The sequence below is a fragment of the Molossus molossus genome, unplaced genomic scaffold, assembly GCF_014108415.1.
Source record: "Molossus molossus isolate mMolMol1 unplaced genomic scaffold, mMolMol1.p scaffold_m16_p_1, whole genome shotgun sequence".
In the NCBI taxonomy this organism is placed as follows: domain Eukaryota; kingdom Metazoa; phylum Chordata; class Mammalia; order Chiroptera; family Molossidae; genus Molossus; species Molossus molossus.
In genome coordinates this window covers 135,941,869-135,958,044 of record NW_023425344.1, presented here as the reverse complement: position 1 = coordinate 135,958,044, position 16,176 = coordinate 135,941,869, and the positions used below count along the sequence as shown (strand labels likewise).

Below are 16,176 nucleotides of genomic sequence, written 5' to 3'. Positions count from 1 at the left end.
ATGTGGTTAAAAATGCAAATTCTTGGGCCTCACCCCAGATCCACTGAAACAGAAACTCTGGGGGGAGGACTCAGCCATCTGTGTTTTACCAAATCTTCCAGGTTTTATGCCCACTCAAACTTGAGATGCACTTATCCAACCAGTGACATCATGTCCTCTCTGTCCCAGGAACTCCTGACATCGACAATAAAAGAGAGTAGCTCCCCGCCTCTGGTAGACCAACGGCATCACCATAGCAAAACGGATGCTCTCGGTGGATCTCAGACATTCACCAGGAGAATATCCTGTCTTAATAAATGGAAGAATTTGCATGTAAAAAAAGGAATTTAATAGATATCTACAGAGAATTATACCCCAAAACTTCAGAATTCACTTTCTTCTCAAGTGCATAAGTTATTCTCAAAAATAGACCATATGATAAGACACAAACTAAGTCTCTACAAGTTCTAGAAGATTAAAATCATGTCAAGCGTCTTCTCGGATCACGATGGCATGAAGCTAGAAATCAATTATAACAAAAACACACAAAAATATTCAAACATATGGAGGCTAAGAAGCATGTCACTAAAAAATAAATGAGTTACAAAGAAGATCCAGGAAGAAATTAGAAACTTTCTGAAAAACATTGAAAATGAACACACAAAAACACAAAATCTATAGGATGCAGCGAAAGCAGTTCTGAGAGGGAAGTTTATAGCACTACAGGCCTACCTCAAGAAACAAGAAAAATTTCTAATATACTATCTAACCTCACAACTTAAAGAACTAGAAAGTAAGTAAAAAGAAAAACCCAGAACAAGTAGAAGAAAAAAAAGTGAAGGTCAGAGCAGAAACAAATGACATAGAAACTAAAAACCAATTCAAAAATCAATGAAACAGAGAGCTGATTCTTTGAAATATAAAAAAGATTGATGGACTCTTAGCCAGACTCACCAAGAAACAATGAGAGAGGACAAAATTAGAAACAAAAGAGAAGTAATAACTGACAACACAGATATACAAAGGATCATTAAAACATACTATGCCAACAAATTGGACAATCTAGGAAAAAAGGACAAATTTCTAGACACACATGGTCTCCCAAAATTGAACCAGAAAGAGATAGAAAACTTGAACAGACCAATAACAACTAAGGAAATTGAAGAGGTAATCAAGAGACTCACAGCAAACAAAAGCCCACACCCGGAGGGCTTCATGGGGGAGTTTTACTGAACATTCAAAGAAGATCTAATACCCATGCTCCTCAAACTATTCCAAAAAGTCCAAGAAGAAGGAACACTTCAAAACTCATTTTATGAAGCCAGCATAATCCTAATTCCAAAACCAGATAAAGACACTATAAAAAAAAAAAAAAAAAAAAAAGGGCAGCGCGCGGGCGGTGGCGAAGAGACGCCAAGCGGGTCGAGTGCGGCCAAGCAAAGCCGAAGCCGGGCCGGGTCTGGACGGGCCGAGATGCCCTATAAACTGAAAAAAGAGAAGGAGCCCCCCAAGCTTGCCAAAGGCACGGCCAAGCCCAGCAGCTCGGGCAAGGATGGTGGAGGCGAGAGTGTTGAGGAGGCCCAGTCCCAGCCGCAGCCCCAGCCCCAGCCCCAGCCGCAGCCCCAGTCTCAGCCACCATCATCCAACAAGCGTCCCAGCAACAGCACACCATCCCCTACGCAGCTCAGCAAAATCAAGTACTCAGGAGGCCCCCAGATTGTCAAGAAAGAGCGACGGCAAAGCTCTTCCCGCTTCAATCTCAGCAAGAACCGGGAGCTGCAGAAGCTTCCTGCCCTGAAAGATTCGCCAACCCAGGAGTGGGAGGAGCTGTTTATCCAGAAGCTACGCCAGTGCTGTGTCCTCTTTGACTTTGTGCCGGACCCACTCAGTGACCTCAAATTCAAGGAGGTGAAGCGGGCAGGACTCAATGAAATGGTGGAGTACATCACCCACCGCCGCGATGTTGTCACCGAGGCCATTTACCCTGAAGCTGTTACCATGTTTTCAGTGAACCTCTTCCGGACACTGCCACCTTCATCAAATCCCACTGGGGCTGTTTGACCCAGAGGAAGACGAGCCCACCCTGGAAGCTGCCTGGCCACATTTCCAGCTCGTGTACGAGTTTTTCTTACGTTTCCTTGAGTCTCCTGATTTCCAGCCAAACATAGCCAAGAAGTACATTGACCAGAAGTTTGTCCTTGCTCTCCTGGACCTGTTTGACAGTGAGGATCCTCGAGAGTGGGACTTCCTCAAGACCATCTTGCATTGAATCTATGGCAAATTTTTGGGGCTCCGGGCTTATATCCGTAGGCAGATTAACCACATCTTCTACAGGTTCATCAATGAGACGGAGCATCACAACGGGATTGCCGAGCTCCTGGAGATCCTGGGCAGCATCATCAATGGCTTTGCCTCGTCCCTTAAGGAAGAGCACAAGATGTTCCTTATCCGTGTCCTGCTTCCCCTTCACAAGGTCAAGTCCCTGAGTGTCTACCACCCTCAGCTGGCATACTGTGTGGTGCAATTCCTGGAGAAGGAGAGCAGCCTCACGGAGCCGGTGATTATGGGACTTCTCAAGTTCTGGCCAAAGACCCACAGCCCCAAGGAGGTGATGTTCCTGAACGAGCTGGAGGAAATTCTGGACGTCATCGAACCTTCAGAGTTCAGCAAAGTGATGGAACCACTCTTCCGCCAGCTTGCCAAGTGTGTCTCCAGCCCCCATTTCCAGGTGGCAGAGCGAGCTCTCTATTACTGGAACAATGAGTACATCATGAGCCTGATAAGTGATAATGCTGCCCGAGTTCTCCCCATCATGTTCCCTGCACTCTACAGGAACTCCAAGAGCCACTGGAACAAGACAATCCATGGACTGATCTACAATGCCCTGAGGCTGTTTATGGAGATGAATCAGAAGCTGTTTGATGACTGTACACAACAATACAAGGCAGAGAAGCAGAAGGGCCGGTTCCGAATGAAGGAGAGAGAAGAGATGTGGCAAAAGATCGAGGAGCTGGCCCGACTTAATCCCCAGTATCCCATGTTCCGAGCTCCACCACCACTGCCCCCTGTGTACTCGATGGAGACAGAGACCCCCACGGCAGAGGGCATCCAGCTTCTGAAGAAGACAGTGGAGACAGAGGCCGTGCAGATGCTAAAGGACATCAAGAAGGAGAAAGTGCTGCTTCGGAGGAAGTCAGAGCTACCCCAGGATGTGTACACCATTAAGGCGCTAGAGGCTCACAGGCGGGCGGAAGAATTCTTAACTGCCAGCCAGGAGGCTCTCTGATGCGGCTCACCTTCCTTCCACAGGGCCACGCCCTGGGACACTACCCTAGCCCTCCACCCTCTGCTCCCCACTGGCTGACTTGGGGCAAGGCAGTGCCTCTCTAGCTACTCTAGGGAGGGTGATGCAGCACTTGAAGCAGGGACGCCCACAGAGTGTTCCCTCTTCTCCCCAAAATGTGTTCGTGCCTCCTGGTGGCTAGTACAGACAGGCTGAGCTCAACTGGGGATGCCTATCCCCCTCCTACTCCTAACCCCACAGCTACCTGAGGCTGCTCTGAGAAATACACACAGGAATACTATGCTCCTCTCCTCTTCCCTTCATCCTCATTTGAACTCCAGGGGTCTCTCCTCCTCTCCCTCCCCTGCAACGGCACACAGGGAGCAGCTGGAGATTATTCTCACCAAAGCTATGTCAAGCCCCATTGACCCCTGAAGTCAGTAGCTGGAGGGGTGCCAACACCCAACAGCACAATGAGGCCCCTACTCCAGCAGTGTACGGGCTGAGGGGGCTGTATTATTTCCTCTTACCCCCTGCCTGACCAAGACCATGAGGGAGCTCAAAAGGAGAATAGCATAGGCTATGGACAACAGGTAATGAATAAAGGGTCCAGATGGATCAAGAGAAAGGGATGAATGAACACCCTACCCTGTGCCCCCTCTGGTGAGCAGCAGCCCTGGGATCACAGACATGGAAGGGACCAGCTGGGGCTGACTGCTTTCCTGTGCTGTTGGTTCCCAAATCTGAGGAAGGAAGCAGGGAGCAGTGTCTTAAGCATGGCTCCCCCCAACACCTATTTATCCTATTTATTTCCTTCTTTGTGCTAATGCTGGACAGGCCCTCACTTGTCCCTTTCAGGCACCATGGAGGGGCAAGGGGCTGAGGAGAGCCAGACCCGGGTTCCAGGGGCACAGGCAATGCAGCTTTTGGCTGTGTACATAGGGTGCTTTATTCTCCAGAATGATACAAGCTGCGGTGGGTTGGGCTTGGGCCGATGTCCCCATATGTACAGAACTGAATAAAGTGGGTCTCTGAGAAAAAAAACAAAAACAAAAAACTACAGGCCAATATCCCTGATGAACATAGATGTCATAATTCTTAACAGAATATTAGCATATCAGATCCAGCAATACATCAAAAAAATTATTCACCATGACCAAGTAGGATTCATCCCAGGGATGCAAGGCTGATACAATATTCACAAATCAATAAATGTGATACACCACATAAACAAAATGAAAGATAAAAACCATATGATTATATCAATAGACACTGAAAAAGCATTTGACAAAATCCAGCACCCATTTCTGAAAAAAATACTCAGCAATGTGAGAATAAAGGGATCATCTCTCGACAAAATGAAGACCATATATGAATAACCTACAGGCAGTATCATATTCAATGGGCAAAATTTAAAAACATTTCCCTTAAGAACAGGAACAAGACAGGGATGCCCACTTTCACCACTCTTATTAAAGACAGTACTGGAAGTCTTAGTCACAGCAATTAGACAAGAAGGAAAAATAACAGGGATCTAAATTGGAAAGGATGAATGTCATTACTTATAGATGACATGATATTGTACATAGAAAACCCTAAAGACTCCATCAAAAGTTGACTAAAGCTAATAAATTAATTGAGCAGGGTAGCAGGATACAAAATTCACATCAAAAAATCAATGGCATTCATATACACCAACAATGAACTCACAGAAAGAGAAATTAAAATAAAATCTCATTTACTACTGTAGCAAAAATACTAAGATACCAAGGAATAAACTTAACCAAAGAAGTAAAGGATCTATTTGCCAAAAATGACGGGACATTGAAAAAAGAAATAGAGGAAGATATTAAAAAGTGAAAGCATATACCTTGCTCATGGATTGGAATAATTAACATTATTAAAATGTCCATACTACCCAAAACAATCTACATATTCAATGCAATACCCATTAAAATAACAATGACATATTTCATGGAACTAGAACAAATACTCCAAAAGTTTATATGGAACCAAAAAAGACCCCATATAGCCACAGTAATCTTGAAAAAGAAGGACAAAGTTAGGAGGGATCACAATACCAGATATCAGGTTATACTACAAAGCCACTATAATCAAAACAGCCTAGTACTGGCACAAGAATAGGCAGATAGATCAATGGAACAGAACAGAGAACCCAAAATATTGACCCAAGACATTATGCTCAGTTAATATTTGACAAAGGTGATAAGAGCATACAATGGACTAAAGACAGCCTGTTTAATAAATGGTGTTGGGAAAATTGGACAGCTACATGCAAAAAAATGAAGCTAGACCACCAACTTACACCATACACAAGAATAAACTCAAAATACATAAAAGACTTATATGTGACTCATGAATCCATAAAAATCCTAGAAGAAAATGTAGGCAACAAAATTTCAAACATCACATGCAGCAGAATTTTTACTGATACAATGCCTAAGGCTAGAGAAACAAAGGAAAAAATTAAAGATGGGACTACATCAAACTAAAAAACTGCTGCACAGCAAAAGATGCAAGCATCAAAATGGAAAAGGAGAGCATAATTGCCAATGATACATCAGATAAGGGGTTAATTTTCAAATTATATTGAGTACTCATACAACTCAACAAAAGGAAGACAAACAATCCAATTAGAAAATGGGCAGTGGATCTAAATAGACACCTCTCTATCCAGGACATAAAATGGCCAAGAGACATATAAAAAAGTGCTCAACATCACTAATCACCAGAAAGATGCAAATTAAAAGGACTACAAGGTATCACCTCACACCTGCCAGAATGACTGCATCAACAAATCATCAAACAACAAGTGCTGGCTAGGGTGTGGAAAAAAGGGAACTCTAGTACACTGCTGGTGAGAATGCAAACTAGTGCGGCCACTATGGAAAACAATATGGTGTTTCCTCAAAAAAATTAAAAATTGAACCGCCATTTGACACAGTGATCCCACTTCTAAAAATATATCCTAAGAAGCCTGAAACACCAATCAGAAAGAATATATGTACCCCTATGTTCACAGAAGCACTATTTACAATCGCTAAGATCTGGAAACAGCCCAAGTGTTCATTAGTAGATGAGTAGATAAATAAGCTGTGGTGCATATACCCAATGGAACACTATGCAGCTGTAAGAAAGATAACTTATCCTTTGAGATGGCATGGAGGGACCTGTAGTCTATTTTGCTAAGTGAAATAAGCCAATCAGGGAAAGCACATGATCTCACTTATTTATGGGATGTAATGAACAAAATAAGCTGAAGAACAAAACAGACCCAGAGATACAGTAGTAGGTTACAGACTGACAAACCTCAGAAGAGGGTGAGGGGATAGAAGGAAGAGATAAACCAAAGAACTTATATACATGTATGCGTAACCAATGAACATAGACAACAATGCTGGGGGGGGGGTGCAAATCGGGAATTGGGTGTCAATGATGGGTAAAAGAGAAACATGTGTAACAAAAATAAATTAATAAAATAAAATGTTTAAAATGTGACTTACAGAACATTGCAAATGATTAAAAACAAATTTATGTGACAATCTCACGACCTAAGTGAATTATTAATGTCAAAAGTGTTTAACTTTCATGATGTGTCTTGTCTTTAATTTGACACTTTCAAAAGGATACTTTAGGTCCTGGCCAGTATGACTCAGTTGGAGCATTGTCCCATGCACTGAAGGATTACAGATTGAATGCCCAGTCAAGGCACATACCCAGTTTTCGGGTTCCATCCCATCAGAACAAGTACAGAAAGCAACTGATTGAAATTTCTCTCTTACATTGATGTTTCTCTCTCTCTCTCTCTCTCTCTCCCTCTCTCTCCCCCCAACCCCAGGGGGAAAAAAAAAAAAAAAAAGGATACTTTAGCCCCAGCCAGTGTGACTCAGTAGTTGAGTGCCGACCCATGCACCAACCATGCACCAAGAGATTGCTGTGTTGATTCCTGGTCAGAGCACATGCCCGTGTTTTGGGCTGGATCCCCAGTAAGGGGCATGCAGGAAGCAGCCAATTGCCATTTCTCTCTCATCAATGTTTCTATCTCTCTCTTTCCCTCTCCCCTCTCCTCTCTCTAAAAAATCAATAAAAACATTTTTTTAAAAAAGGATACTTTAGACTCTCGCCCATGACCTGGGTCCTCGAGCAGCCAGCCTGCCTTGCTCCCTCCGGGAGTCCTCATTCTCAAGCTCTCCTTTCACACACACACTGCAGGGCCAGTCCCTCTTCTTGGCCCTTCTCCTTTCTCTTGTCCTAGCTAACGCTGCCATCAGGGGAGGATTGCTGTCCCTTCAGCATCATGCAGCCGCCGCCCTGGAAGGTGAAAGTTACACAATAACTGAAAAACATTCAAGTTGAGCAGATGACAAAACTTCAAGCCAAACATCAAGCAGAATGTGATTTGCTTGAAGATATGAGGGCATTCAGTCAGTAGGTTGCTATTGAAAGAGAGTATGCACAGGGTATCCAAAAGTTGGCCAGTCAATATCTGAAGAGAGATTGGCTTGAAATAAAAACTGATGATTGGAATGATTACTGGAGCACGTATCCTGTTTGGAAATCTTTTCTCGAGGAAACAATGCAGGTAGCCCAGTCTCAGATCAATATGTGTGAAAACTATAAAAACTTCATTTCTGAACCTGCAAGGACAGTGAGAAGCTTAAAAGAACAGCAACTAAAAAGGGTGTTGTTCTATTTGTTCTTTTCTTATATGCATTTTAATATTTCAGTGTTACATCTGTAATCTGCAAGATTATATTAAATTACATTTAATACTTAAGCTTTTCTGTTTGTTCACAAATGATTCTGATTTTAACATGTATTTTATTATTACAACATGTACCCTCTAACTATTTTATTTTATTAACTGACAACAGTGAGTGTAATTTTAATCTGTGGACAAGAATGTAAATACTTAACAAATAATAATTATGAACTTAACTCAAGTAAATAGATCTTAGTTTCACAATATTGGTATGGTCAGGTGTATATTAAAATAGTTACAATGTTATTAATCTCACTGAGTCATAAAAAAATTATCATAGCTTCAATTTTAGCCATTTTGCATAATGATTTAAAGGGAAGTTGACACATTTTGACAAAATATAAAATTATTACCAAAAGTGATGTACTCTAAAGTTTTAATTATATAGGTATGTAAAAATAAAAGTTTTCAGATAGACCTTTCTTTGTTATGCAGAAATTAAAAAGTCACAGAAAAATCATTATTAAATGTGATTTTATGAAAAGCTTGCTATTGGAAGTAGGCGATTGAATTGTGTTATTTTTGGAAATAGAGTTACAAAAAATAGAAATTATTATGACACCTAATAAGTAATTAAATTTTTCTTATGGAAGTATTAATACTTTAGAAAATATTAAGGTAATTATTTAAGAAAATAATATTTCATATGCCATCTAGTATTTTGATTCTAATTGTCATTTGGATTTTTAGAACTTTTGTACAAACAAAACAAAAAAACCAAAACCCTAATTTTCCTTTTTGTCAAAGATGATTTTAGTAGCATAAAATCAATATATTAGGTGTATATTGTGTGTATATAAAATTTTAATCTTTTTTGAGCACTCAGATAATATCACTTGGTTTTAACATACTTGTGTAAGAATGCCTTTGTTTTATCTTTGATCAAATACTTTTTATAAAATAAACATGGTGAATAAATTATAAAAAATAATAATAAATAAATAAATAAAAAAGGATACTTTAGCCCTGGCCGGTTTTTCTCAGTGGTTAGAGCATTGGCCTGCAGTCCAGAGAGAACCCGGGTTCAGTTCCCGCTGGGGGCATGTACCTCGGTTGCAGTTTGTCCCCGGCCCTGGTTGGGTCATGCAGGTGGCAGCCACTCCATGTGTCCCTTTCATGTCAATGTTTCTCTCTCTCCCTCTCCCTCTCCCTCTTTCCCTCCCACTCTATCTGAACAAAAAATGGAAAAATGTCCTCAAATGAGGATTTAAAAAAAAAAAAAAAGGATACTTTAGCCCAGCCAGTGTGGTTCAGTGGTTCAGTGTCAACCCATTCACCAAGAGGTCACCAGTTCGATTCCCAGTCAGGGCACATGCCCAGGTTTCAGGTTTCAGGCTTGATCCCCAGTAGGGTCGTGCAGGAGACAGCTGATGATGTATCTCTCTCACATCAATCTTTCTATCTCTCCCTTCTTTTCTCTCTCTCTAAAAAAATCAATTAAAAAAGGATATTTTACTTGTGTTTGTAATAATCTTTGAAGAACTTGAAAATAAAATTTCTGCTTAATTTGTCATTTTTTGTGACAGTGAATAAATAATAAAATGTATAAGGGGTAAAAATTGATGGTTAATTAAGTTTGAAGTATTATGATGATGATGATGAAGGGCTCATTTTAAGGGGAAGACAAGTTAAGTTTAGTAGTAAAAAAATGCCACAAGAGTGGCAGAGTAATTATTCAACAGATTCAATTTAAAGAAAACAAGCCAGCCTGGCTGGTGTGGCTCAATGGATTGAGCATTGTGCTATGGACTGAGAGGTCCTGGTTCGATTCTCGGTCAGGGCACATGCCTGGGTTTCGCGCTCCATCCCCAGTAGGGGGCTTGCAGGAGACAGCCGATCCATGTTTCTCTCTCACATCAATGTTTCTGTCTCTCTCTCCTTTCTTTTCTCTGTAAAATCAATGAAAACATATTTTTTTAAAAAAAGAAAGAAAACAAGCAAGTATCAATATAAAGACATTGTTTCTCTGATTTGCCTTATTTTTTCTTTAAATAATATGCAAATAAACCATATATTTTGGAAAGAGGATAGAAAATCTCTTTGCTTGGAATCAGAAAAAGAAGTGGAATATACCTGTTTCTGAAAGCTTGGTTAACGATATCATACTTTAATAGTTGAAACATTGACTGTATGATATCTTTCTTTGGAATATGTAAATCATCTTTAAATACTAATCTTTGAGTCCTAAAGAGGTCTGTGGTGAATAGGAACCTATAACAAATTTCTCCTTTCACCACCTAGAGCACAAGATGAATGTTTGTATTGTATCTTTGAGGGTCCTGGCAATCACTTCAAGAGGATGCTTGGGGGGAAAAGGAGAAAACCTAATGAAAGTGCCGCAACCTGCTCGGCTAGTCGAACCAGACCTGAGGAGGGGAGAAGAGAGACTGAGAAAAACACAGAGACTAAGAAAGACACAGAGACATTCTAGAGAGAAAAGCTGGGGCCAGGTGGGACACTGCTCTCTGATGGAGAAACAGTGACTCCGAGCTAGCCCAGCCAGTTCATTTATTATATAGCCAATTGAAGTGGGGGCAAGTTCAAAAGCTTCACTGTTCTCAAACACCAAATGTTTCCATGGGCCTCTGAGCTCAAGGTCCAGACTGTCGATACATTCTTGCCCACAGCTCAGGACACTCCTGTGTGGGCCTTGCTGGCACATGGGAACAAGTGGCCTTCGGACAAAAGGCTCCTGGGTGAGACCGTGCAAACACCACAGGAACAAGAGACCTTGGCTCAGCCGCCCTCCACATGAAAGGAATATGTTTAACTGTATGTGCAGAATCAAGGGAAACCTACAGGAGAAGGTGAAGCACTCTGGGGCTCACAACAGCCAGAGGCTTCACAGTCCTGGGCCTGAAGGGACAGAAGAGGAAGAAATTGCCCTAGCCTGTGGAGACCTGCAACTGAGGGAGAATACCACCTGGTAGGACCTGTGGACTTCAGTACAGGAAAGAAAGGATATTAGAATTTAAATATCCCAACCACTCACTCCTGCCAATGCCTCCCAAACCCAATCAGAAGCAAGAGGACAAGAAAGATCACTGATTCTGTGCATAGAAGTCAGCTTCCTGGGCATAGAGCATGACGGAGAATAGACCTGGGGAGGAAAACAGAACATTCAGCCCCCTGACATTGGGGTTTACTGCTGCCCTACCACACAAGCAAAAATGTGTGTATGTTCTAAACATTTGTATGGCCATATATTTACTGCCTTTTGATCAATGTATAAAGACAAATTTAGACAAATAGTCCAATATAGATTTTATTAAAATTTCCAGGTGATTGCCCAATCTCTGCTTCTCCTGTTCTCTACAGATACAGTACACACCACACACAAAATTGTGTCTAGAAGCGCAAATGGCTCAGATATTGTTTGCATTAAACCATTTAATAATTAATCCCAAGAGACACAAGTGAACTAAATCTTTAGGAGACATATTTTTAATTTTGCACTAGAAATTACTGTATAGTGGTTCCCCACAAAGGCTGCTTATGAAAGAATGCGCCGTATTTATTAAGTGTGCTCAGTATTACAAAGAGAAAAGTTCCCTCTGTATTTATGCTATGGTTAGAATTTATGGGCATCTATTTGCAATGGCAGGTCAGATGTAGAACCCTTATTCTTCCTCTTCTTGAAAGGTAAAAATGTTTAGACTTCATGTTAGATTTTAGTCGAAGAAGGGCTCTTAACTGTTAAGGAGGTAGGAAAGGCTTCAGGGACCTTCACATAGTATCCTGCACACCCAAAGGATTCCTAGGGCATCAACTGAGCCTTCAGAACTGAACAACATAGCCTCAACAGCTACTCTGCTTACGTGCTTTGATTTATGACATTAATAAGGAAATTATTCATTTAATGCCTACTGTGGGCAAATGTTAAGCCTTTTACACTTTTTAACATATATATTCTTACTAAAATTTCACGTTTTAGAGATAAGGACACTGGGGTTTAGGACAATTAGGTAACTTGCTCATTACCCATAAAGAAAAAGAGCAAACATTTTAACCCATGTTTATCTGAGAGCAAAGGCATTCTTTCCACTAAATTAAACTGAGAATATAAATTTTGACCTTTTGTTTTTTACAAACCTTACAGTATTGGAAAGTAGCCCCACTGTCATAATAAAGTATACAATTTTAGACTTGACTGGGCTCACTGGAACTTTAAAGGTCATGTTGTTACTTGAGTACATACCAAATGCTAACCCACGTGTATGTGCCACTCAACTAGAACAGCCCCTAGATAATTGCTTCTAAACCACCTCTAACACACAATAATTATCCACCTTCTCTAGCATCTCTTGCTCATTTCCATGCCATTACAGATTTATGTGGAGACAAATTTACCATATGTACCCCGTCTGGACTACATTCTGACTATTCTGCCCAACTCTTGAATTTATACTGAAATAACCTTCAAGTTCACAGAAAGTAAACATGAACTGTTTCCCCAAACTACTGTGAACTAGGCAAAGTGGTGCCTATTTGGAGATCTGTCAAAGGTAAGCTAATGGGGAATATTCCCCAAATGGTGCAGGTGGAGATCTCTACTGTCCTACAGGGTTCCTGACCTCCAAGAGGTACCGCTCCTCACTCCTTATTTGGCTGCCACTGAGACATGAACATCACAACACAAGGGCACCAAAGGAGCTTCAATCTGAGACTCCAGGTACTTCTCTGAGACTGCTGCTGCCTTTCCCAAAACTGTTAATAAACATCAGAACTCTGCAAATGTCAGTGATTTCCTGGGAGACAAGGAATGGTTCACATAAAATAATAAAAAGTCCTTTGCAAACATCAGACTCTGACATGTAGATTATATTCATTTTAGAAGCATCAGAAAAAACATTTCAGCACAAAATAAGGTTGGAACTAGGGGGGGGATCAGTGGGGTTTTTTTATATGGAATTTTATCAAAGAAGACAGTCCAACTAAGAAAAATCAGACTTTATTCACATAAATTAGGGAAGTCTCAAAAAAATGGGGAGCTCCATGATTTGACCTTGTGCTCTGCTAACTCCAAATAAAAGAGACCATAAATCAATTACACTCATATCTCAGTGAACTGAAGAGATTTAGTTTTTCAGGATTTGATACCTTTCCTTACTGAGACCCAGTTTTTTCACTGTTTCCTTGTAGTTTAATAATAGGTCAAGCTTATCTGAGGTGTGTTGTTACATTCTAGGAATTATATTTTTAGAGAATATAAGCCGATTGGGAACTGTTCAAAGCATACAATAGAGAGGGGAATCTGTACACACATACAAACTCTGGATTTGAGTATAAAGGGAATTTTACTCTGCTGTGGATTCTTCTCTCATCACCATTGAACTGAGAGCTTCATGATATAGAGTATGTCTGAAATCAAATGTTTTTTCAATAGCAGTGCCAAATGGGAAAGCTTAGGGAACAGTGAATTAGGGGAGAAGCAGTTATTGTAGCTTTCTTGTCTACCTCCTGCAAAGGTTGTGGTCTCTCTCTGTTTCTGTTCAGCTTTTCATGGGTTCTCTGCCTCTGTGTCCCCCAGAGCACAGTAGTAAACAGCAGAATCTTTCACCTGCACCTGGAGGATGAGCAGTGAAGAAGAAAATCGCTCATATGTCATGTTGTAGTGTCCCTGCTGAAAAGGCTTTGAGCCCTTCACAAGGAGTCTTGGTGCACATCCTGGGGTGTAAAGGTACCAGAAGAAGTTATAAGCATTGGATATAGAGTGATTGCAGGAGATTTCCACCACCGCTCCCTCCGAAGATACCACAGAGGACTGCTGAAATACTTGATCCTTGCTCTCTGCAACTGCAGGAAACAAATAAAGAAGGCTGTGAGATATGCTGCAATTTGTTTATTGATGGGCTTTTACATACAGTATTAATATATCTGGCTTCTTTGTTTTATTTTATATAATTAGTCCAAATTTTAAAATAATGGCATACACTTTTCTAAGACCAAAGAGTGAAGGAGCTTACTCACTTTTCCAGAGAGAGCTGAAGAGGAGCCCCAACCACACAGCTTCCAGGGTGCTCCGCAAAGCCATAGCCACACCGCAGTGGTCTCCGGCCTCAGCTGCACATGTGATGCTCACCATTAAGCTGATTTAAGGCTTCCTGTTTTGCATTTTCTTCTTTGTGTCAATGACATCATCAGCCAGAATCTGTGAACTACAGAAGAATGATTTAAGTTGTGAGGTTGTTTAAGAGTAGCTTCAATTGTGCTTTGTTCTGAGTAGGAAGTCTTAAAAGGGAATGTAGCCTTTCAGAGGTCACCACAGTTGTGCAAATTTAATCACTGAAGAAGCTTGCTTCCTTTCCTAAAGGTGATCAAAGAAGTCACCTAATTTATGGGAGCCTACTTCATCATTCATAGCTAAGTGATATAGTCACACAAAAAGTATTCTAAACTTAGTACATGTGATATGATGACATACTGACATGTTAAAACTAATGATTATGGCATCTCAGTAACTGGTAGATGAAAGATGGGTTTTTACAAGGCACAAAAATTACTATGTAAACATATTATTCAAAATTTGACTCCTTGCATCCAAGGTGGTTTGTGGAAAAAAGTATAGAAAGAAAATCTCATTATACTTTTCTGTAACCTAAAGAACCTGGGTCAAGGAAGATCCAAAAGCTACATTTGGAGATGATCTCTTTTAGATGATACCCATCCTCATTTTTGTAACCTGAGACTGTCCCTTCTGTTTAATGCAGGGCTTAATAGTTCTCCCTCTGGGTTTGTGGCAATTTAAAGTTTATACAGTTTATTTTTTAAATATGTTTTTATTTATTTTTAGATAGAGAGCGAGAAACACCGATTGGCTGCCTCCTGCATTCTCCTCACTGGGGATCGAGCCCACAGCCCTGGCATGTGCCCTGACTGGGAATCTAACCAGTGACCAAGTCTTGGCCACTGAGCCACACTGGCCAGGGAATACAGTAAAGTTTTTAACGTGCACCACCACCTAGTGGACTACATGGGAACTGATGGAAAATAATTTCCCCAAGCAGCCTCTGAGAGTCTTAGCAGCTTTGCACAGCTTGAAGAGATTTTATTCCCTTTGTTTTTGTTCAAATTTTTCCTTCTTATTCAATTTACAGAGGGATATGCAGGTTGTCCACAAGAAATAACTGCCTTAGAAACCTTCTGGTTACCAAAAGATGTTCTTCATTCAAGTGAATGGTTATTTAAACACATACATCCAAGGAATAAAATATTTCTGTCTCATCTTAAGATGGTTGCTTAATTCATTTCCTTTCCTTTTTTTTTCTTTTAAATAGTCTCACAAGTCAGGAGAAATTAGTTCTTTCCTAATCTCCTGTTTTTCCACTAAGATATTCCTTAATTATGATAAGATGATTGTTTAGGTCCAACAGAGATCTTTTATTTATATTTATAACCCCCAAAAGCTTTAAAAAAACCCACAAATTTCAATATGGCTGCAAAAGTCAGATAGAAAAGTCACAGACAAATGGGCACAGATTTCTTTAGTAGAAGGACTAATACAGCTACTGTGATTAAATTGAGCTCTGAAATTTCTGACAACTGAAACAAAGGAAACACACAGGGAATACAATTACACAAATAAGCTGATTAAGTGTGCCAGCAGCTTCTTCCTGAAACCAATGGTATATAGCTATTGATAACTTAAAACTCATAACAGTGGTTATGTACATCTGGTTCAAAGTTTCTAACTACTGCAGAATATTTTAGCATGTGCTTCCTCCACATTTACTTACCCTCAAGGTGGACTCATAGGCTGCCTCTAATCCTACCAACACAGCAATGGACATATTTTTATATTTCCCCTATTAACTATGTGAGAATTTCCATAGGGTATGTATCCAGCAAAGACTGTCCAATCATAGTATATATGTATACACAATTTCACTAATTAAACATTCACACTAGTGAAAGCCGTATACACTTCTACCAGCAGGGCATGGGCATTCCAGTCTCATCATCCTCAACAACATTTAGTATTACAAAAACAATCAACTGTCTAAATTTTACCAATATGCCATGTGAAGTCTGGTTTTAATTTGTATTATTCTGACTATTAGTGTAATTGACCTATGTTCTCCTTTCCAATATTACCTATTCAAATGATCTGCCCGGCTGAGAAGGCCCTAAT

At 40.5% G+C, this 16,176-nt stretch overlaps 1 protein-coding gene and 1 gene segment (V, D, J or C); one reads left to right on the top strand and one right to left on the bottom strand.

Annotated features, from left to right (window-relative positions):
- The first annotated feature begins 1,437 nt into the window (after nt 1–1,437).
- On the top strand, nt 1,438–3,265 carry LOC118636159 (serine/threonine-protein phosphatase 2A 56 kDa regulatory subunit delta isoform-like). The gene is given in 2 exon segments (XM_036271189.1): nt 1,438–2,033; nt 2,035–3,265. Coding segments are annotated over 2 exon segments (1,812 nt in total). The 5' UTR covers nt 1,438–1,452.
- Nucleotides 3,266–13,545: 10,280 nt separating this feature from the next.
- LOC118640934 lies at nt 13,546–14,190 on the bottom strand. The segment is given in 2 exon segments: nt 13,546–13,841; nt 14,016–14,190. Coding segments are annotated over 2 exon segments (411 nt in total).
- Nucleotides 14,191–16,176: the final 1,986 nt, after the last annotated feature.